The sequence below is a fragment of the Pseudophryne corroboree genome, chromosome 5 (genome assembly GCF_028390025.1).
Source record: "Pseudophryne corroboree isolate aPseCor3 chromosome 5, aPseCor3.hap2, whole genome shotgun sequence".
NCBI lineage: Eukaryota > Metazoa > Chordata > Amphibia > Anura > Myobatrachidae > Pseudophryne > Pseudophryne corroboree.
This window is the reverse complement of record NC_086448.1, coordinates 545,982,042-546,006,312: the sequence shown is the minus strand read 5'-3', so window position 1 is coordinate 546,006,312 and position 24,271 is coordinate 545,982,042. Positions and strand designations below refer to the sequence as shown.

Below are 24,271 nucleotides of genomic sequence, written 5' to 3'. Positions count from 1 at the left end.
CTTCCAGAGATCCAAACCTTTTTACACGTTGCGTATTCAACCACTGTTTTGTCCGCCTGTGGCAACATGGGATCTTAATCTGGTCCTATCGGCTCTCAAACAGGCTCCATTTGAGCCTTTACATTCAGCGGATCTTCAGTTTGTTACTTGAAAACTGGTCTTCCTTATGGCTATTGCATCAGCTCAGCATGCTTCAAAGTTGGGAGCTTTGTCTTGCAAGCCATCTTTTATCATATTACATAACGATAGAGCGGTTCTCTGTAGGGTTCCTGTGTTAAAGCCAAAAGTTGTTTTGGCTTTTCACTTAAACCGGGAAATTGTCCAGATTTTCCTCCTTCAGGAACATCCTGGGACCAGGATGATATGGTTCTGCTAGCTGTAGTCTGAGCTCTGCGGATTACTTAGGCAAGACTTCTTGCGTCTGTCGCACAGATTCTCTGCTTGTTCTTTATGATGCACATAAACTGGTTTGGCCAGCTACAAAGCAGACCATTACACGTGTATCATCACTCAAGCCTATTCTAGAGTGGGGCGACCAGCACCAGACTGGATGGTAGCACATTCCACTAGGGCAGTGGCGACCTCCTAGTCAGTGTGACACAGGGCTTTGGCAAAACAAGTCTGTTGTGCAGCTACCTGGTCCTTTGTCCACACATTTGATCGTTTTTACTATTTTTATGTTTTTGTGTCTGACGATGCCACCTTTGGGCGTTCTGTTCTCCAGTCAAGCAGCCTGAGTGTTCTCTACCATGGGAGCGGCTGTTGAACATCCCTTGGTTCAGTGTCCCCAGCCTTGCTGTAAGAGAAAATAGTATCTTTCGTCACTTACCAATGAATCCTTTTCTTGCTCATTCGTGTAAGGTTTTGGTTCTTGGCCATCTTTTTTCCCTACTCGTTTGTTTTATTGTTGTAACAGTTTTACTGGGTTACTGCTACACCTTACAGAACTCTTTTGAAAAAGTATTGGCTTGATGGAGTTGCAGAGGGGTGGAGCTTAGAATTAAAGCTGCAGTTTAAGTGCCAGCTCCAGCCCAACCTACAATCCCATGGGACACCTTACAGAACTCTTTTGAGAAAAAAAATTATTGATGGAGTTGCAGAGGGGAGGAGCTTAGAATTAAAGCTGCAGTTTAAGTGCCAGCTCCAGCCCAACCTACAATCCCATGGTCCAGTGTCCCCCAGCCTGCTTAAGAGGAAAGGATTCAATTGTAAATGACCAAAAAGCCTATTTTGTAACAATAGTGAAACAGAAGATAATTCAAGTTTCTGATGTCGAGAGTCCTGGTGACTTTGGGCCTAATTCAGACCTGATCGTAGCAGCTAATTTGTTAGCAGATGGGCAAAACCATGTGCAGTGCAGGGGAGGCAGATATACCATGTGCATTGAGAGTTAGATTTGGGTGGGGTGTGTTCAAACTGAAATCTAAATTGCAGTGTAAAAGTAAAGCAGCCAGTATTTACCCAGCGTAGAAACAATATAACCCTCCCAAATCTAACTCTCTATGCACATGATACATCTGACCACCTAAGTTGCACATGGTTTTGCCCATCTGCTAACAAAATTGCTGCTACGATCAACTCTGAATTACCCCCATTGATCTTCAAGGCATTACCAACATCCAGGGAATGAAGAGATTCCTCTTCCTCCATAGAAAGATCCTGATATACTGTAATAGTAGAATAACAATATTTTGGTTAAGATGGAATTTGGAAACCACTTTAGGCTTGAAAGAAGGTTGAGTATTAAGAAAATCCTTGAAAAAAACAGAATAGAGAGCTGAAGGGTAAAGCAACCAGCTCTCACACCCTCTGGTCTGTAGAAATATTTTAAATAACAATGTTTTCTAAATGAGAAAGTATGACTCCACTGTTTCAAGTTGCTCAAAGGGAGCTTGCTGTATTGCCTTCAACACTAAATTCAAAGGGGCTAGTAAGAGCGGAACTGCCGTGGTGACTTGAACCCCACCAACTTCCAAGCAGGAACGTAAACCAATTTCAGGGCACTCAGGGGAAGCCAATGGAGGCTCCTCTTGTAAGGGATTAGTTAATTTTTTTAACAGGTAATGATACTGTGAACAAATTTTAATTTGTTTTTGTGATTGCTGGTTCCTCATACTAGTCAGATTCTCGCCTCAGGTGAAATGTTGTGGAATTTTTCAAATTAAGAATATTTGGTTGCAATTGTATGGTAGATAGTCTGTAAATACTTTGAAAAAGTCACGGGTCACGTGACGAAACGCGTCAGGACTCCTCCCCTTCGTTTCTTCACTGAACACCTGCATTCAGGACGTTTCCAGGCCACAGCTACTTCACCTGGCATTTACCCACGGCAGCTACGGGCGGCCCCTAATTGGCTTTACATCCAGCCGTAGGCGTTGTGAGGTCACGATCACCGTCTCCAGTACCTTCCATCTCGTCATCTACCGGCGGACGGTGCACGTCCAGGTAGATTGAAAGGAAGTTTCCTTCACAGCTGGATACCTCAGACGGCGTTTGATTTAGCAGCCACACGCCCGCCGCTCCTCATTGTCTGCACAGCCATAATAAGGTGAATACCAGCAGGCCAATACAACATATCCAGCGGCTGGCTGTTATATTTAAACACGCAACGTACCCTCCTGTTTCACCATCTATTGGGCATTTTCTGGACTTACCCGGGGACGCTCGGGTTCACCAGCCCTTATGGAGAGGTAAACTCATTCATATATAACCCATCCATGCGGGTAATCTCTATTACAGCAATTTTAGCAGCTGTGGCAACAGTGTTCTTAAAAGGATTGCAACATTCTGTTACATTTTTGAACTTTTATAATATCTAGTTCAGTGAAACTTTATTTGATATTTATTACAGTAATCAAAGCTTAGATTATTCATGTGTTTTTTTTTTTTTTTTAAATTGTATTTTATAAATCAAGTACAGAGTATTGTTGTTAATAAACACACATACTTATTATTAAATTCATCTGATTCCTTGGTTGTTATTGAACCCGTGAAAATCTGGTGTGTGGTTCTACATGAGCGCCTCTATTAATTTTTATAATTTGGTCAATCCTTTAGGAGTTTTGCACATCTCCTTATAGTGGCGAACGTGTCCCCATACCATAAGTTCCGGGTTCTTTTCTATTCTATTCTCAGTTTTATAACTTAACACAGGCGCAGCAAAAGATTTCTTCTTTTCTCGTTTAGTCTGTAAATACAGCTTACTGAACTGGAGTAAGAAAGTTGTTTTTCCACTACAGTACCTTCAAATTGGAATCCACATGGTATGGAAAACCAATAAGAAATCCTGTTACTTAGTTAGAATTTAAACCCAGAGATATTCTGGGTTCTAAGTTTCTATTAAATCATGTGTTTATCTATAGTGGATACCGCTGCAGTGCCGGAGGAAATCGATCTCTCTGGCATTACCTTTTTGGGAAGTACCATTGTCCTTGGCTGCAGTGTTAGGACCACCACATGCATTTGTTTATTCTACTCATTGGCACTGGCCTAATACAACCTATGTACCACAATATATTTTATATAATACATAAGCGAGGCGGAACTTTTTCTTTTTTAGAAAACTGTATATTTAGGATGCACATAGTATAGATGTTGGCATGGTACAATAACTGTACATGATAATACTAATTTTACTATATGTACAGGAAATAGAATAATTTTTAAAGCTTGAAAAAAATCATTTTACAGAATTGCTATTTACATGTGTTTTTAATTGTCTTCATGAAGGCGGTCACAGTTAAAGAAGCAATTTCAAACAAAACTAAGCACATTCGGAGGAGCCTCAGCACCCCCAACATGCACAATGTAAGTATTGCCTCTTTAGTGCTCCCATATTAAACCCCATGACTGCTATTATGTCTTGTGCTTTATAGACTTACTTTGAGACATTTAAATGTTTTATTTATATTTAAAGAGATTTGTGGGAGTTCATTCTTTTTTTTACTTCAAGCTAGAATAACCATTATACAGTATGTACGTTTACCATATTTCTATGTATTTTACATCTGTTACCATGTTTCTGATATGTAGGTGTCATCTAGTCGTCTGGACCTATCTGGCTATGAGGAGGATGACAAGGTAATTAGATGGTTCTGGTACTGTAGGTAGTTGATGTTGCTTGTAGCAACAAATCAGATGCTATGATTTTCTAAAAGGCAATACAGAAATGATAGACAGCATCTGATTGGTTGCTATGGGCAACACCACAAATTCTCTGATTTAGAAGCTTTAGTAAATCTACTCCATACTGTGTACAGTGTGTATGTAAACTCATAGTGCTGACGCCAGGATCCTGACACAGCATTTTACCCAAGATATTTTGAGTTAAAATAAAGTACATTTCTGTGCTTTAAAAACTGTTTTAAAGGTTCAGCTTTCAGTCCTCTCGATTTGGTTTAAGAGAATACTGCCTCTTGTAGTAGAGGTGCAGACTTTCTTTCAGGGAGTGGTGCATGTGCAGTTACTATACATCCCCTTTATAGCTTGCGGTCTTAAGGGGGGTACTCACGGAGCGATATTCTAAGCAATCTGACTAGATTGCTTAGAATATCGGCAGGATCGCTCCGTGTGTAGCCCCCTCAGCGATAGCGATGCGCGGCCCCGCACATCGCTATCGCTGCTGCTAGATTGGCCTGCATGCAGGCCAATCTAGCGGGTCGCTCACTTCACCCGCTGGGTGAAGTGAGCGGCCCCCCCGTCTCCCCCCGCACGCTCAGCACAGATCGCGCTGTGCTGAGCGCCGGGAGAGATGTGTGCTGAGCGGTTCGCTCAGCACACATCTCTCCCAAATCGGGCCGTGAGTACTGGCCTTTAGGGTTCTGTTTTAAATGGAAAGCGATAAGCAGCAGAAAACCATCAGAGCTTCTGCGTTTGTTTTAGCTCCTTATTTGTATTTTTTAGGAGCTGGTACAGACCTAGCCGTAAAGGTGTGTGCCCATGAGGAGATAACAGAGTCTATTGTCACCTTTCTCTATTTTGTTTTTAAATACAATCTATGTGCAGCCCCTATTGAAACCTATGGGGGCCGCAGCACTATTATCAGTGATTTCTCCATACTTTTCTTTGTTGTACAGTGATGAACTAAATGAATGGTTTGTGTGCCCCTCCCCTTTAGAATGTAAGCTCTCATGAGCAGGGTCCTCTTCCCTCGTGTGCTTTTACTTAAGCTATCTTCTTTTCAATACTCCCTTTGATGGCACCAAATCCTTAGATTTTCTGCCACCCTGATAAGTGCTGGTTACTGACACAGCTATGTTTATATACCCTCTACTTGTCCTATATTGTATTGAACTGTAAGTCACTGTCTTCACGTTTTGCTTATTTGTTTACTCTGTAATTGGGTGCTGCGGATCCTATGTGGCGCAATATAAATAAATAAATAATAATAATAATAGTAGTGAAAGGCTCCTCTAGCAAAACTGCTGGAGAAAAGCCTTTGTTTAAGTCAACCCCTTAACCTTTAGCCAACAGTCTTACTGCAGCCTCCTATTGATCCAGTGGATATGGTGGGGTTAACGTTACTTACATGGAAGACAGGCTTTCTGTTATCTATCTCCACAGCTAGGAGTGTTTTGGATTGGGTGCTTTGTCTTGTTGGTCTCAATTTTCGTTGTTTTATGAAGACAGTTTATTTTTCTTAAAACCAAACATCCCTTTCATCCTAAGGTGGTCTCAGAGTTCTATCTAAATCTGGCCAGCCTTAGGGTAAGTCTCCTGAGAAAGAGGGTCATTGGTCCTCAATGTCATTATAGTGTCTGTAGGACCTGAAATTGGGCAGCATGGATACTGTGGTCCCAGGTATAGAGGGGATGAAGTTTACTTTTTTGGAGATAAATGTGGAATTGCAAAAGCTTCTGTGACTAAACTGTATGCCTGGTGTTTTTTTGGACTATAACAAAATATTTAGCGTAACTACAAAAATCCATTTTTATTGTTTGTTTTTGTGGGAGCTGATTTTACTTTTCAATGTTCTGGTTTTTTTGTGTTCTGATTTGTGTCTTCAGTGTCAAAAAACAGTGCTGCATTTTAAGGATTTGAGTAAACTCTTCCCCCGACTCCCTGAAGTTATATTTCTGAAACTCAGAAACTCCACTCATGTAGCAAAGAGCATGTTCACTCCACAAACTGCTTAGGTTGCTAAGTGCAACACAAAAGATAATGTAACCTGATACAGGTTGAGTATCCCATATCCAAATATTCCGAAATACGGTATATTCCGAAATACAGAATTTTTTGTGTGACACTAAGGGTGTGTACACACTGGGGTCAATTCTATTCGGCAACTAAAGAATAGCGCCGGGAATTAGCTCCCGACGCTATTCAATTCTGCTACTAGTTGCCCGCAATTGTCGGGAATTCTTCTCTCATCCCCGGGGGATGAGAGAATAAACCCGACAAAAGTGCTGCCTCGCGGCCGGCGCGAGGCTGATTCTGTCGGGAATCAGCCTCGCGCCGGGTAGTTAAGTCGGAGAATGCCCGTTCTCCCGACAAAACTACCTGTTAAGTCGGCGAGAACGGGACATCGCCGACTTAACTTTAGCTGAATTGAATAGCGTCGGGAGCTAATTCCCGGCGCTATTCTTTAGTTGCCGAATAGAATTGACCCCAGTGTGAGATATTTTCTTTCGATTTTGACTATATATTGAAAATCGCAAGAAAAGTTAGTGCAGATCGCAAGGTGAAAGTCACCTTGCGATCCCGATTTGATCTCGATGTGCGGTCCCGCCAGGTCGGCATCGCAAGAAAAGATAGACTGTGCAGGCAAGTCAATCCTTGCTAGATCGGTGTATTATCTAGTTCATCTCACATGTCAATGACATCTCACATAAGCCAAAATCTCACATAAGCCAAAATCGTAAGCACACATAGTACATATCTCAAGAAAAGTTAGTCAAAATCTGTGCTATCTGGGCTCCAGGGAGTTCAAGGGAAATCGCAAGTGAAAATCGGGCATAGCAAGGATCTCACCGTGTGTACACACCCTAAGATAGTGAAACCTTTGGTTTTTGTCAATGTACACAAACTTTGTTTAATGCACAAAGTTATTAAACATATTGTATTAAATGACCTTCAGGCTGTGTGTATAAGGTGTATATGAAACATAAATGAATTGTGTATATGTACACAAACCTTGTTTAATGCACAAAGTTATTCAAAATATTGTCTAAAATGACCAGACTGTGTGTATAAGGTGTATAGGAAACATAAATGCATTCTGTGCTTAGACTTGGGTCCCATCACCATGATATCTCATTATGATATGCAATTATTCCAAAATACTGAGAAATCCGATATCCAAAATACTTCTGGTCCCAAGCATTTTGGATAAGGGATGCTCAACCTGTAGCACAAACCATTTTTAAATCACATGCATCATGTTGTCTGGGAAAATAAAGATAAGAAAGTAATGATTTCTAGTGATAAGTGCTTAGACTTCCCTGCTAAAATTGAAACACATGGAAGCCACAATTGAAACCCAACAGAGTTTTAGCTGGAAAAGAGGATAGATCTAATTGTGTGTGCTACAGTGAGGTTTCTGCACAGGGGAAGTATTAATACATTATAAACACATACTTAGCGTTGGGTTTGTACTGGATAGATCTGCCCTATTCTCTTGTGAGAGTTTGATCTTTAATATTTTCCCACTAGGGATCAGAAAACCAGCTAGATGTGTCGGATTACTCCTCCAGTTATAAGGATACGTCATGTTACGGAAGTCAGCTCATCGATTCTCCTAGAAGGAAAGACAATGGAGGAGGTGAGATCAAATTTCCTATTATGTCATCTGGTCTAGTGGTGATTTTTTTTACTTTCGTGTTCGCACAGCAGCAATCAGGTCTGAACTGCACATGTGCCGGCGCTGCAGTGTGCCAGTGCACGGCAGATAGCCAACGGCTGTCTTAGCCCTGCGATCGCCTCTGTCTGATCGACAGGCAGAGGCGGTCGCTGGGTGGGATAGGGCGGTCCGGGCAACGCAGGTGTGCCCGGACCGTTGGGGGGGGGGGGGGGGCGCGGCGTCTGCATGATGTAACATGCAGCTGCTGCGACCCGCGCTGCGACGGGTAGCTCCCTGCCAGCGCGCGGGAGCTGCGCTGGCTGGGAGCTACTCTTCCTGTACAAAAGGCTTTAGAACTTGTGCGGGGAGGGGTCGGCCCTGACATGCGGGGCGGACTAGCCCTGTGCTGGGCATTCCCCCACATGTCAGGGAAGCTGATCGTAGATGTGCTAAATTTAGCACATCTACGATCAGGTCTGAATCACCCCCTATATGTATATCATGATTGTTATTTATTTATTTTTTGTAGTATTTTTCAATCTACATCCTATCTTTTTGTTAGTATTTCCTGGTTAATGTCGAACAACACAGATATGTTCTAGAACAGGGGTGGCCAACCAGTCAGAGACAAATAGCCTAAAAAAATGTGTTAGGTACGTCAAAGAGCGCACATGCAAAAATGGGGTGTGGCCTTGTGCCTTCTAGGACACGCCTCTGGTATATTATACTTTGAAAAAGCCAGATCCAACATAAAATACATTGAAAAAGCCACTTCCACATAAAATAATTGTAAAAGCCAGATCCACATAAAATATATTGAAAAATCCAGATTCACATAATACACTTCAGCTACCCCATGTGTCACTCCAAGCAGCACCCTCTTGTCACTCCAAGCAGCACCCTCTTGTCAATCCAACCAGCACCCTCTTGTCACTCCAACCAGCACCCTCTTGTCACTCCAACCAGCACCCTCTTGTCACTCCAACCAGCACCCTCTTGTCACTCCAACCAGCACCCTCTTGTCACTCCAACCAGCACCCTCCTGTCACTTCAGCCAGCACCCTCCTGTCACTTCAGCCAGCACCCTCATGTGTCACTTTAGCTTCCCCCAATTCATGCCATTGCAGCAGCCCCTTATGTGTACTCTGTTTGCTGGTGGGTGTCTCATCTCTAGTACCTGGCTCCCTCAGTCCTAAGTCCCCGTAGTGCTGCTGCATGTTTCTCTGACGTCCTAGTGGATGCTGGGAACTCCGTAAGGACCATGGGGAATAGCGGGCTCCGAAGGAGACTGGGCACATCTAAGAAAGAATTAGGACTACCTGGTGTGCACTGGCTCCTCCCTCTATGCCCCTCCTCCAGACCTCAGTTAGAATTCTGTGCCCGGCCGAGCTGGTTGCACACTAGGGGCTCTCCTGAGCTCCTATAAAAGAAAGTATATATTTAGGTTTTTTATTTTCAGTGAGATCTGCTGGCAACAGACTCACTGCTACGAGGGACCTAGGGGAGAGAAGCGAACCTACCTGCTTGCAGCTAGCTTGGGCTTCTAGGCTACTGGACACCATTAGCTCCAGAGGGATCGAACACAGGCCCAGCCTCGGTCGTCCGGTCCCGGTGCCGCGCCGCCGTCCCCCTAGCCGTCCCCCTAGCAGAGCCAGAAGCAAGAAGACGTTCCTGGAAATCGGCGGCAGAAGACTTCGGTCTTCATTAAGGTAGCGCACAGCACTACAGCTGTGCGCCATTGCTCCCCAGGCACACCACATACTCCGGTCACTGATTGGTGCACGGCGCTGGGGGGGGGGGGGGGGGGGGGGGCGCGGCGCCCTGGGCTGCAATATAAGTACCTTACTTGGCAAATTAACACATAATATAGCCGGGGGGGGGGGGGGGGGGGGGCGCGGCGCCCTGGGCTGCAATATAAGTACCTTACTTGGCAAATTAACACATAATATAGCCTTTAAGACTATATATGTGTAAAATCCCCTGCCATGACTGTATAAAAAAAGCGGGAGAAGCCCGCCGGAAAAGGGGCGGGGCTATCTCCCTCAGCACACTGGCGCCATTTCCTCTCACAGCTCCGCTGGAGGGAAGCTCCCCAGGCTCTCCCCTGCAGTTTCCAGGCTCAATAGGGTGAAAAAGAGGGGGGGGGGGGCACTAAATATAGGCGAAAACTGTATATTTATAGCAGCTATAGGGGAAAAATCACTGTGTGTAGTGTGAATCCCTGCATTATATAGCGCTCTGGTGTGTGCTGGCATACTCTCTCTCTGTCTCCCCAAAGGACTTTGTGGGGTCCTTTCCTCAGTCAGAGCATTCCCTGTGTGTGTGTGTGTGTGTGTGTGTGTGTGTGTGTGTGTGTGTGTCGGTACGGCTGTGTCGACATGATTGATGAGGAAGATTATATGGAGGCGGAGCAGGTGCCGATAAGTGTGATGTCACCCCCTGCGGAGTCGACATCAGAGTGGGTGGATATGTGGAAGGTATTAACCGACAGTGTCAACTCCTTTACATAAAAGGCTAGATGACGTACAGCAGTGGGACAGCCGGCTTCTCAGCTCGTGCCTGCCCAGGCGTCTCAAAAGCCATCAGGGGCTCAAAAACGCCCGCTACCTCAGATGGCAGACACAGATGTCGACACGGAGTCTGACTCCAGTGTAGACGACGATGAGACAAATGTAAAATCCACAAGGGCCATCCGTTGTATGATTACGGCAATGAAAAATGTGTTGCACATTTCTGACAATAACCCAGTTACCACAAAAAAGGGTATTATAGTTGGGGAGAAAAAGCATCCAGTGGTTTTTCCCCCATCAGATGAATTGAATAAAGTGTGTGAAGTGGGGTTCCCCCGATAAGAAAATAGTAATTTCTAAAACGTTACTGATGGCGTACCCTGTCCCGCCAAAGGACAGGTTACGTTGGGAGACGTCCCCTAGGGTGGAGAAGGCGCTCACACGCTTGGCAAAAAAGGTGGCACTGCCGTCTCAGGATACGGCCGCCTTAAAGGAGCCTGCTGATAAAAGCAGGAAGCTATCCTGAAGTCTGTATATACACACTCAGGTATTATACTGAGACCTGCAATTGCTTCAGTGTGTAGTGTTGCAGCAGCTTGGTCCGATACCGTCAGATAATATGGATACTAGACAGGGATACTATTTTGCTAACAATAGAGCATTTTAAAGACGTGGTCTTATATATGAGAGATGCACAGAGGGATATTTGCCGGCTGGCATCTAAAATTAATGAATGTCCATTTCTGCCAGAAGAGTATTATGGACTCGGCAGTGGACAGGTGATGCTGATTCTAAAAGGCACATGGAGGTTTTGCCTTATAATAGTGAGGAATTGTTTGGGGAGGGTCTCTCGGACCTAGTATCCACAGCAACAGCTGGGAAGTCGACATTTTTACCTCAGGTTTCCTCACAGCCTAAGAAAGCACCGTATTATCAGGTACAGTCCTTTCGGCCACAAAAAGGCAAGCGGGTCAGAGGCGCTTCCTTTCTGCCCAGAGGCAGGGGAAGAGGGAAAAAGCTGCACCAGACAGCCAGTTCCCTGGAACCAAAATCCTCCCCCGCTTCCTCTAAAGTCCACCGCATGACGCTGGGGCTCCACAGGCGGAGCCAGGTGCGGTGGGGGCGCGTCTCCGGAACTTCAGCGACCAGTGGGTTCGCTCACAGGTAGATCCCTGGGTTCTACAAGTGGTATCTCAGGGATACAAGCTGGAGTTAGAGGCCACTCCCCCTCGCCGTTACCTCAAATCTGCCTTGCCGGCTGCTCCCAAAGAAAGGGAGGTAGTACTGGACGCTATTCACAAGCTGTACTTCCAGCAGGTGATAATCAAGGTACCCCCCCCTTCAACAAGGGCGGGGTTACTATTCCACAATGTTGTGGTACCGAAACCAGAGGGTTCGGTGAGACCCATCCTAAATTTTAAATTCTTGAACACTTATATAAGGAAGTTCAAGTTCAAGATGGAATCGCTCAGGGCAGTTATACAAGCCTGGAAGAGGGTGTCCCCATGTACCCACCTCACCAGGAGTCCCTCAGGTTTGTGGTACAGGACTGTCATTACCAATGCCAGACGTTGCCGTTTGTCTGTCCACGGCACCGAGGGTATTTACCAAGGTAATGGCCAAAATGATGATACTCCTTAGAAAGAAGGGAGTTATAATTATCCCGTACTTGGACGATCTCCTGAAAAAGCGAGGTCCAAGGAGCAGTTGCTAGTCAGCGTAGCACTATCTCAGGAAGTGCTGCATCAGCACGGCTGGATCCTGAATATCCCAAAGTCGCAGCTGATTCCCGCGACGCGTCTGCTTTTCCTGGGTATGATTCTGGACACAGAACAGAAGAAGGTTTTTCTCCCGGAGGAGAAGGCCCAGGAATTATCATCTCTGGTCAGGGACCTCCTGCAACCAAAACAGGTGTCGGTGCATCACTGCACGCGAGTCCTGGGAAAGATGGTAGCTCTTACGAAGCGTTTCCCTTTGGCAGGTTCCCTGCGTGGATCTTCCAGTGGGATCTCTTGGACAAGTGGTCCGAATCGCATCTTCAGATGCATCGGTGGATCACCCTGTCACCAAGGGCCAGGGTGTCTCTGCTGTGGTGGCTGCAGAGTGCTCATCTTCGTGAAGGCCGCAGATTCGGCATACAGGACTGGGTCCTGGTGACCACGAATGCAAGCCTCCGAGGGTGGGGGGCAGTCACTCAGGGAAGAAAACGTCCAAGGACAAAAACTTCCTTGCATATAAATATTCTGGAACTACGGGTCATTTACAATGCCCTGAGTAGAACAGAATCCCTGCTTCAAAAACAACCGGTGCTGATTCAGTCAGACAACATCACGGCTGTCGCCCATGTAAATCGACAGGGCGGCACGAGAAGCAGGATAGCAATGGCAGAAGCCACAAGGATTCTTCGATGGGCAGAGAATCACGTGATAGCACTGTCAGCAGTGTTCATTCCGGGAGTGGAAAACTGGGAAGCAGACTTCCGCAGCAGACACAACCTCCACCCGGGAGAGTGGGGACTTCATCCAGAAGTCTTCAAGCTGTTTGTACACCGGTGGGAACGACCACAGGTGGACATGATGGCGTCCCGCCTCAATAAAAAGCTAAAAAGATATTGCGCCAGGTCAAGGGACCCTCAGGCGATAGCTGTGGACGCTCTAGTGACACCGTGGGTGTACCAGTCGGTTTATGTGTTCCCTCCTCTTCCTCATACCCAAGGTACTGAGGAGAATAAGAAGGAGAAGAGTAATAACTATAATCATTGTTCCGGATTGGCCAAGAAGAGCTTGGTACCCAGAACTTCAAGAAATTATCTCAGAGGACCCATGGCCTCTGCCGCTCAGACAACACCTGCTGCAGCAGGGGCCCTGTCTGTTCCAAGACTTACCGCGACTACGTTTGACGGCATGGCGGTTGAACACCGGATCCTGAAGGAAAAGGGCGTCCGGAGGAAGTCATCCCTACGCTGATTAAAGCTAGGAAGGATGTGACCGCAATACATTATCACCGCATATGGCGAAAATATGTTGTGTGGTGTGAGGCCAGGAAGGCCCCAACGGAGGAATTTCAGCTGGGTCGTTTTCTGCACTTTCTACAGTCAGGGGTGACTATGGGCCTCAAATTGGGTTCCATTAAGGTCCAGATTTCGGCTCTGTCGATTTTCTTCCAAAAAGACCTGGCTTCATGGCCTGAAGTTCAGACTTTTGTTAAGGGAGTGCTGCATATTCAGCCCCCTTTTGTGCCTCCAGTGGCACCTTGGGATCTCAACGTGGTGTTGGATTACCTAAAGTCGCATTGGTTTGAGCCACTTAAAACCGTGGAGCTAAAATATCTCACGTGGAAAGTGGTCATGCTGTTGGCCTTGGCTTCGGCCAGGCGTGTGTCAGAATTGGCGGCTTTGTCTTGTAAAAGCCCGTATCTGATTTTCCATATGGATAGGGCGGAATTGAGGACTCGTCCCCAATTTCTTCCTAAGGTGGTATCAGCGTTTCACTTAAACCACTCTATTGTGGTGCCTGCGGCTACTCGGGACTTGGAGGATTCCAAGTTGCTAGATGTAGTCAGGGCCCTGAAAATCGATGTTTCCAGGATGGCTAGAGTCAGGAAGACTAACTCGCTATTTATCCTGTATGCACCCAACAAGCTGGGTGCTCCTGCTTCAAAGCAGACTATTGCTCGCTGGATCTGTAGCACGATTCAACTTGCACATTCTGCGGCTGGACTGCCGCATCCTAAATCTGTAAAAGCCCATTCCACGAGGAGAGTGGGCTCTTCTTGGGCGGCTGCCCGAGGGGTCTCGGCTTTACAACTTTGCCGAGCTGCTACTTGGTCGGGTTCAAACACATTTGCAAAATTCTACAAGTTTGATACCCTGGCTGAGGAGGACCTTGAGTTTGCTCATTCGGTGCTGCAGAGTCATCCGCACTCTCCCGCCCGTTTGGGAGCTTTGGTATAATTCCCATGGTCCTTTCGGAGTTCCCAGCATCCACTAGGACGTCAGAGAAAATAAGAATTTACTCACCGGTAATTCTATTTCTCGTAGTCCGTAGTGGATGCTGGGCGCCCATCCCAAGTGCGGATTGTCTGCAATACCTGTATATAGTTATTGCTTAACTAAAGGGTTATTGTTTGGAGCCATCTGTTGAGAGGCTCAGTTGTTATTCATACTGTTAACTGGCTATAGTATCACGAGTTGTACGGTGTGATTGGTGTGGCTGGTATGAGTCTTACCCGGGATTTCAAATCCTTTCATTATTGTGTCCGCTCTTCCGGGCACAGTTTCCTAACTGAGGTCTGGAGGAGGGGCATAGAGGGAGGAGCCAGTGCACACCAGGTAGTACTAATTCTTTCTTAGATGTGCCCAGTCTCCTTCGGAGCCTGCTATTCCCCATGGTCCTTACGGAGTTCCCAGCATCCACTACGGACTACGAGAAATAGAATTACCGGTGAGTAAATTCTTATTTTTTCTGGAGAGCAGTGGTTACCGGATCTGTTGTGGTCATGTAACTTTGTGTGTTAGGAGCCACATTTGAAGAAAGAAAGAGCCGCATGTGGCTCAAGAGCCACAGGTTGGCCACCGCTGTTCTAGAATGTTGTATATAGTCTTTGCTTAAATATCAGAAAAGCTATTGGTATGCACAAAATGTTTAAAATGCATTCTGAACGTTTTTCAATAAACATTGTGCTATTTCCTTGGTGGTCCATCATATATACAAGTCACTGGCAGTATTCTTTATCAGTGGAAAAAGCCAGGGGACAAATAAACTGCCTATTTAGCATGGTTTTTATCATTCTTCATGTCCTGTGTACTTAATTTCTGAAGTGGGCAGTTAATCATGCTGATCTATAAAATACATCTGGATCAATGCCATATGGATTATATTATCTTATACAATTAGAAAAAAATGTATTTCTGTCATCTTGAGTTCTATGGCAGTGGCTCCAGTGATCAAATGAGTTAGGAGAAGGACTTGGCAACTCTCTCCAAATGTAAAAATAAATATGTCTCTTGCCATCGCATGTTTGATAGAATCGTAAAAAACAAACAAAAAAAAAACCTCTTACTATTTTTAGCACGTAACAACGACCAATATAGTTTAATTTTGATTTAAAAAATGTTTGCGTTTAGTAATTTATGCAATGTGCCAAATTATTAATAGTGTATGCTTGTCTTAAGCTGGCCATACACCTAAAGATTTATTGTCCAATATGGCTGGTTGAAATGAAAATCTTGTGATGTGTGGGAGCAAATGACAATTGACCATTTGCTCCAAAATGCCAGAAAACTTAACAAAAATGGTCAATCAGACAAATTGGTTAAATCCATTTGATTTGGGGATTTGAATCAATATAATGTTTGCTCTGTTACACAGTGACATGCTGCTTTTATGATGTAACTAATGGGCAGTGTTTTTTGTAACAAAATGGGTGTCTGTACTCCATAAAAAGTTACATTTTGCTGCAAATAATAGTTGCAGGGAATGAGCATACTGGGACTTCTAGTACCCTAACAACTGCTGGCACTTATTAAAGGGGAGGCTGATTTTGGGGCGGGAGGAGATGGAGCAAAGCTGCTACTCTGCTGCTGCAGCCAAGACACCCCACTCTCACCTCCGCCTGCTAGTTTGACATGGCTGATCTGGATGAATGATGTCACAGTTCGGGGGAGTACGGATGGTTTAATGGTTAGCATTACTGCCTCACAGCACTGAGGTGATGGGTTCAATTCCCACCATGGCCCTAACTGTGTGGAGTTTGTATATTCTCCCCGTACTTGCGTGGGTTTCCTCTGGGTACTCCGGTTTCCTTCCACAATCCACAAATATACTGGTAGGTTAATTGGGTACGATCAAAATTAACCCTAGTGTGTGTGTGTGGGTACATGTGATAGGGAATATAGATTGTAAGCTCCACTGGGGGCAGGGACTGATGTGAATGGCCAAATATTCTCTGTAAAGCGCTGCGGATTATGTGTGTGCTATATAAATAACTGGTAATAATAATAAAAAATAAGAGTTCCAAATAGTTGGCACCAGCATCCTGGTTGTAGCCTATTAAAAGCTTGCATGAATGAGGGGGAGGGGGTTAACATGATCTCAACCTTTCAGAGTAAAAGCTGTAATAGCACACCCCACCATGTTCTCTGTGCATCTACCTCCATGTCCAGATTTGACTTTATTTACCTTCATGGGGTGTCTCTTAATATAAACACAACATAAGACATTCATGGACCCAACCTTCACAGTGCTCCATATGTACAAAAAATGGAGTATACTATTTTTGATGCTTTCCTCCAGAGTGTCTTTGTTTCTGGAGCTGGGAGAGGAGGGATCCAAATAACTGTCTGTAATGGCAAGTATTGTAGCTCTGAACTGGAGAAGTACCCATGGCATACAGCCAGCCTTATTACAGCCAGTGTCAGATAGCCCTATCTATGACTTGCACCACCTACAGCACTTTTGAAGCAATAAAACAGTAAATGCTTTTTTACAATCAGTATGTATTAGCCTACGGAAACAGTGGGGTTGTGTAATATAAATAAATAAATGAATAAGAATCTTCTCTAAAATGTGGAACACCGCACATAAATAAATTGCAGGCAAAATACCCTATGCCTTTTGTCTGGCCAAGGCTTATATGATTATAGGAAGATTGTCTGTGTACTGTATCTATAAGTGAAATATGTGTGTTTCCCTTTTTTAGGTGGACCACCAGAAAGCCCACAAGCCTTACTGACAAGTCCATTCAAAACTTTCTCTCCTCAGCCAACAAAATTTTTTAAGCCGCTTATGCCTGTCAGGGAAGAACACAAAAGAAAGGTCCCGGTTGAAAGCCAGCCACTGCTGAGCCAAGAGGTACATACAGGACAGGCTCTGTAATATTGTGCATGTATTATTAATGCTAATACAACCTTGCTTTATAATATGCAGAGCCAGCTCCGATGGGCATACTTTATTCTGTGCGTATATTTACCTTAACGCTGCTATTATTGCACCAGCTGGAAGTACATTTTCTTCCCATAGACCCTGAAAATAGAAGTAGAGACCACTATGTAATATATACAATAATGATATGACCGTAAACGAACTGTCTACAATACATAAAATAGCCATATTGTTGACGTCCCATTTCCGGGCCACGTAGGGCCCCGTCATAAGGACAGTGGGAGTAAGGTATGCAATCAGTCCTTATCCTCAAGATCTTAACTACGGACTCTCAGATGGTCTGTTCTTCCTTCTTTTTTGGACAGAGAGGCAAGGACTCCACTCCTCCCAACTCAGTGGCTGACAATTAGATTGCATGAGTTACTTTTTATTTTGGGCTGGAAATAACTTGCAAATCTTAGAAACCAATCTCTTAAATTAATTCAAAGAAGGATAAAATTACTTACCTTCTTTATACAGTATGTCACAGTTGTACAACAAGTATATGCCTCAGTTATAAACAGCAACAATTATAACCTGTCAATTACATAAACAATATACATTACTGTATGTACACTAACAATACACTGTCACCAGAACATACAGAACATCCAAGTAAGTTGCACAAACTCCGGGGGTAATTCAGATCTGATCATAGATGTGCTAAATTTGGCACATCTACGATCATATACTCTGACATGTGGGGGGACGCCCAGCACAGGGCTAGTCCGCCCCTCATGTCAGGCCCTACCTTCCTGCACAGGTGCAAAAGCATCACACGGCGGCGGTGCTTGCTGGCAGGCCGCTAATTGCCACGTCCCGGGTCGCATTGGCTGCATGTGACGTCACACAGCCGCCGTAACGGTCCAGTCACACCTGCGTCACCCCACGACCGCCTCTGCCTGATTGACTGATTGCTTTTAGCATCTCACTGGGCTCCCGGGGTGCGCACGCGCAGTGCGGCCGCTGTGCGTGCTCACTCCACAAAAGGATTCAGACTTGATCGCTGCCGCTGCAGCGATCCAGTCTGAATTAGCCCCTATATCATGTTTCCAGGCTAAAATCAATAGATTGTATTAATTTGTATTCAAATATTTACAATGTTACTACTGTGCTTTGTTATTTTTAACATTAGAGTTTATGACTTGACAAATACAAAATTACATTTGTGGCAAATTTACTTTAAAGTTTTAAAGTGTTGATTCTAACATTCACACTATGGAGGTAATTCCAAGTTGATCGCAGGAGGAAATTTTTTAGCAGTTGGGCAAAACCATGTGCACTGCAGGGGGGGCAGATATAACATTTGCAGAGAGAGTTAGATTTGGGTGGGTTATTTTGTTTCTGTGCAGGGTAAATACTGGCTGCTTTATTTTACACTGCAATTTAGATTACATATTGAACACACCACAGCCAAATCTAACTCTCTCTGCACATGTTATATCTGCCTCCCCTGCAATGCACATGGTTTTGCCCAACTGCTAACAAAGATCCTGCTGCGATCAACTCAGAATTACCCCCTATGTCCAACACCGAGCTAGTCTAATGGTGGCCATACATTACGGCGATCAGCATCCGATCCGATTCCTCATACGATTTCCTTTCAATCCCTCGTGGAACCCATCGCATATGATTTGGCTTTTGTTTGTTTTTTGCATAGGATGAATCATATGAGCTATCGTACAATCATATGCCTCACCTAGTACGTGATCACTGAAAAAAAAAAAAAAGTCATTTAAAAGGACGCTGATCGTATGTACCATCGTATGATGCATCGTATGTACACACGATGTGCATACGATTATGACAGATAATATGGGTTGCATGAATGATCATTTGATGCGACTTTCGACCAACGGGGATGCGCATCACATCGTAAGCCTACCGGAAACACATGCTATGTGCACACAATGCATCATACGACGCGTTGAAATCTTACATTCCTAATGTATGGCCAGCATAAGTGCATGAACATGCTACACCGGTGCACATACAGCTAATGTGAAGAGTAGTCAGTAATAGCATGAAGATAAGGAAGAAGTTGATTTAGCACTATAGTTTTATTTGCTGCAAAAGAGGATTGTAAGCACACAAGTTAGTGTTTCTGGCTATCTTTCCTGGTTAGCTTGAAGCTTATTACTAGTTTAAACAACCTAGCAGACCAGGGGTTCCCAAACATTTTTGAATCACATAACCCTAGAGTATCAAATTCTTTTCACTGCACCTCTAGGTCAAAAGTTTCTTATTGAGAAATTAAGAAAGAAATATTAAATTAAGTAAATTGTGTTTATATGTCATCTTTAGGTTCAATTGTGTGGTTAGGGATAAGATTTGCTTCTGCGTTTTCACATATTTTATGATTGGCAGCCACCAGCACTGGTTTTGCCTATTACATTGACCATAAATAATATGAATTGGTCCTGGACACCAATCCAGGGCACCCCTGCAAGTGTGTGTCCAGGCACACACAGTTTGAGAATCACTGTAGTAGACAATGAAGTGAGTATCCGATTGTCTGTGTAGATATAGTTACTTATAAAGCCTGCAGCCAATAGAATTACTGCTTGCTCTGACTCCAGTTATCAAATAGCAGTAGTATCATGAGACACTTGCTTTACTTCCCTATATATTATTTTCTGTCCTTTAAGGGAAGTTGGATTTCTGTCTTCTTTGTTGCCCTGTAGTGCTAGTCTCTCTGGGTGGTGCTGATGTTATTTCTGGTATTGGGGAGCAGCTGCTGTTTAACTGGTTTCTTTATAGGGACTGCATACACTTTGGGAAGTATCTAAAGTTTGTGTGAAAAGCAGGTCAGCTCCTCTTTGAAAATAATGGAGTTCAGCATAAGTGTACCTGGCAACAATTGTCAGGCCTGGACGCAGCCAATCTGTTAATTAGGAACTAGTGCATTGTTAATAACAGTTCTCATGATGAAGAAATGCTTCAATAATATCACCAATTATGGTCCAGGTTCTAAATCCAGATAGAGCCCAGTAAGTATTTAAACCCTACCCCTAACCCACCCCTCTCATAGCTTACCACTAAAACCGCCCGCCCCCCGTCCACTCCCCGCAACCTAACCCTAACCTTCTCCACAGTCTACCCCTAACCCCCCTTACTTTCCAGCTGGATTTTGACCATCGGGATCCTGCTGTCTGTATTCTGACTGTACGGATCCCGACTGTCGAGCTCCTGACCACATACAGTATATACAGTATGTCACTGGTAATTCATAAGCTGTTTTACTGTACATGTATATTGGATCCGCTCATAAAATCACTGCTTCTACCAGGTGCAGGATGCTAGTGCGCATTAGGGGCAGTTCTTTGTAGTTTGCTTATCTAGACTATTTCAGTGTTTTAACGGGATTTTCTCCATATAACAACTTACATTTATTTTATATATGTCTTTCTGCAATTTTACTTTATGCTCTTTTGTAATATATTATATTATCATGCAGAGTAGTTTCATTTTGTTCCGCTGGAATATGTTATCACAGTAGTGATAAAGTTGTATCCAGAGAGAAGGTTTGTTTAATGTTAATGTGCCAGGCAATTAGTTGTAGTCTGTCTTGTGTCTATTCCACTGTAATATATGATACATGACACATGCTTTCATGCCATCACCATTATGTTTCCTTTATGTTGCATGTGTTTTTCATATTATTATTCGGCCATTTTTGTGTGCATGTTTAGTTTACTTTTTTCCTTTTAACATTGTTTTTTTCTCTCTATCATCCAGTTGAGGACATGTGACTATGAGATATAGAGCCTTTTTTAGGACATTGGCACTTTAACCACTTATCTGATGGGGTTTTTTCCCCAAAAAACACTCAGAAATCGTTGTTTTTGTTTATGAGTGAATTAGGTGAAGTACATATATCCAAAATAATCCAAAATAATGTTAGTTAAAAAACAACAACATTATTTTGTCATTTAAAACAAACAAACATCGGAACATCGGTCGACACCGTCGGGAACCTCAAAAAATATTGCAACCATCATTTTAATAGCCCGGACAGTCACGAGGTACACGGGAAAGGGTGGGGTGGGGGTGGAGGGGTTTCATTTACACTTCCCCATCGGCTGCTATTGTCTGCAGTCATTTGGTGGGGGGTCCTGTCATGCTGACCGATCATCAGTGATTGGCAGCACAGCAAACACTGGAGGAGGGTTCGGGAAGTCAGAGGGACCTTCCGGTCCCTCTGAGAGCAGCAGCAGAGGAAAGTTTCTCTTCTCTGCAGCTGCAAACACTGTGTATCTGACTGGTCGCATCCTGTGCAACCAGATCAGATAAGGCACTTGTTGGTATGGTCACTTCTGATGCGACCATGCCAGGCAAGTGGTTAAATAACTTTAAGTAGTTAAGGCTTCTCTTTTTTACATGTACCCATCAACTTGGGGACACCACAAGACATGCCGCAGTGTTTAGTGGTTCAAGGTCTGGTACAAGTGTCCTTCTCCTTAGGCAATAAGAAGTTCTCCACAATATTCTTTAAAAAGTCACATAGGGATTAATTCTGAGTCTCGAACAAAGTGGCTGTAGTTGCAGGTAGCTACGGAAGCCAGATTTACTATTTTATGCTAAATAGAGATTATTGTGCCTGCATGCGGAAAGCCGTGCCACCATTGATTTTACGCTGACCATCACAACTCTCATCTCTTACACTAACGCCATGCTAGGTTCAAGAGAACCGTCAGAAACCGGCTTCCTTTCCCCATATGCACTACTCAAAATTGCAGAGCTTAAGATACACGCTCACGAGATTCCCGTGACACATTCACAAGTCAGGGCAATTCTATGTGCTCACATAGGTGGTCATTCCGAGTTGTTCGCTCGTTGCCGATGTTCGCTATGCTGCGATTTGTTGCTAACTGCGCATGGTACGCAGAGAGCGCATGCGCTAAGTTATTTAATACAAAACTTAGTAGATTTGCTGGTGTTCATGCGACGCTTTTCAGTCGCACTGCTGATCGGTGAATGATTGACAGGAAAGGGGCGTTTCTGGGTGGTAACTGAGCGTTTTCCGGGAGTGTGATAAAAAACGCAGGCATGTCTGGAGAAACGGGGGAGTGGCTGGCCGAACGCAGGGTGTGTTTGTGACGTCAAACCAGGAACTAAACGGACTGAGCTGATCGCAATCTAGGAGTAGGTCTGGAGCTACTCAGAAACTGCAAAGAATTATTTAGTAGCAGTTTTGCTAATCTTTTGTTCGCAATTCTGCTATGCTAAGATACACTCCCAGAGGGCGGCGGCCTAGCGTGTGCAATGCTGCTAAAAGCAGCTAGCGAGCGAACATCTCGGAATGAGGGCCATAGTGTTATGTACCTCTCTCTCAGCGGCAGCTAAGCACTATGCAAAACTATGTTTCACCAATAACAGTAGACTTTTCCAGAACCACACTGTTCACTGGTACTTAGCTACCACCTGAACTTAATCTCAGTAGTGCATAGTTGTTAAAGCCGAAGAGGTGAGGATGTGTTTGGCAAACTCGCAGCTATGGTGTCTCATACAAAGCAAACGATGCAGCATAGACAGCAGGCCAGGAGACAGGAGAATTACACTGAATTACAGATGCAGGCAAAGAGTTCAGGAGTCAGCTGGGAACCAACTCACAGAATAGCAATATCCTCAGGAACAGCAAGGACAGGAGCTAGCCGAGGTAAAACCTAACACCGACATGGCAGAGAATGCACTGAGTGCATTTATGTGGGTTATACTCAATCAGCTGCTGGAATAAGATCATGTGAACAACCACAAGAACACAGGGATCTATGTACTAAGCCATGGACAGAAATTAAGTATATAGAGATAAAGTACCAGGTAATCAGCTCCTGACTTCCATGTTACAGGCTGTTTGAAAATTTACAGTTATACCGCTTTCAGACAGAAGCCAAGACTTCAGCTCGGCCTTTGAAACACAGGTTGTATCCCGGTCCCAGCTACGTACCACATTTCGTACAATAGATGAAATTCCCAAGGCAAGCCTGCTTAACCTGCGTCCTTTCTCTTTGTGAAAGGGTCAACCCGAGTCCAAATTCCCATATCTTTGACCCTTTTTGCAACCAGGGTTGAAGCCCAGGTATGTTTGACCCAGGTAGACCCTTTTACACAGAGAAAGGACCCGTGTTGAGCCGGCATACCTGGTCAAAATATCTGTGTGAAAAGGGTGTTAGGAGCTGATTAGTTGGTACTTTATCTCCAGTCACTTTATCTCTCTCCGCAGTTTAGTACATAGACCCCACAGTGTTGATTTATGCAGCTGTGAAATAGCAGCCACGAAAGCTGTCAGTCAGGAGAGATGCTGATTAATTACTGCCGAGCCAGAGTGGAAAGCAGGTGCCTAGCAACCTCGGCACACACAATCTCGCTGAAAACAGGCAAATCACAGACATTGAAAAAGAAATCCTGCCAAGTTCTGTGCATGTACTTTATACAAAACTCTTCATTTGCGATGGTGCTAAGATATCCAATTGACTCCGATGTCTGTCTGACTCAGGCTCAGTGGCATTGCTTCTATCTCTTGGTTTAGTTCCTCTCTGGATCTGCCCAGTGGGAGTGGTTAGACAAATAACTGATTTCACTGCTGGATGAGACTATAAAGTAGGAAGAACAAAGACATGTTTAAAGAATTTTTTTTTATGGTGCTAAAAATCCTAAAAGGAGCCTCTATAACACATGGTGCAGTGTCCCCAAACAGATTTAGAGAAAAAATTTAACATAAGTATAAAAATCATGTTTTGTTTTCTTTATCCTTTGCACGGGTCATTTACCTGCCATTATATGTTTTATATGATGTGTTGTGTGTCTTAACCTTTGCAGAGCATGCCTTCACCCCTGACAAATAACACTAGCATTGCTGTGTCCTCTGAATCTAATGCCAGCTGCATGCCAGTAGAAACCAATAATATTCATGAAGATGCCATTGTAAGTGTGTTTTTATTCTAGTTCATGGTGGGTTTACAAATAGTGTTTAAGATGTGGATAAATTGTTTATTAAATTATATATTGCTAGAGCATGTTTCATGTATGCCCATGGTATCACTTTTATATGTTGTATATTGTTA

General features: G+C 44.1%; 1 protein-coding gene and 1 long non-coding RNA gene across 5 annotated transcripts in view; one reads left to right on the top strand and one right to left on the bottom strand.

Annotated features, from left to right (window-relative positions):
• KIF13A (kinesin family member 13A) overlaps nt 1–24,271 on the top strand; it is a 477,346-nt gene that overhangs the window by 439,517 nt on the left and 13,558 nt on the right. For 2 of the 4 annotated variants that reach the window (XM_063923220.1, XM_063923219.1), the window contains 5 exons: nt 3,730–3,807; nt 4,033–4,080; nt 7,651–7,759; nt 16,987–17,138; nt 24,027–24,131. In XM_063923220.1, the coding sequence (XP_063779290.1) occupies nt 3,730–3,807; nt 4,033–4,080; nt 7,651–7,759; nt 16,987–17,138; nt 24,027–24,131 (492 nt within the window). The remainder of the gene's footprint in view (nt 1–3,729; nt 3,808–4,032; nt 4,081–7,650; nt 7,760–16,986; nt 17,139–24,026; nt 24,132–24,271) is intronic. The other 2 variants (XM_063923222.1, XM_063923221.1) reach the window with 1 other exon arrangement.
• The window catches only part of LOC134928019 (uncharacterized), a 204,149-nt gene continuing 197,128 nt past the window's right edge, over nt 17,251–24,271 (bottom strand). The window contains exons 3-4 of the long non-coding RNA XR_010177810.1: nt 17,675–17,744; nt 17,251–17,309 (exon numbers count right to left, since the gene is read on the bottom strand). This is a non-coding gene — a long non-coding RNA (uncharacterized LOC134928019). The remainder of the gene's footprint in view (nt 17,310–17,674; nt 17,745–24,271) is intronic.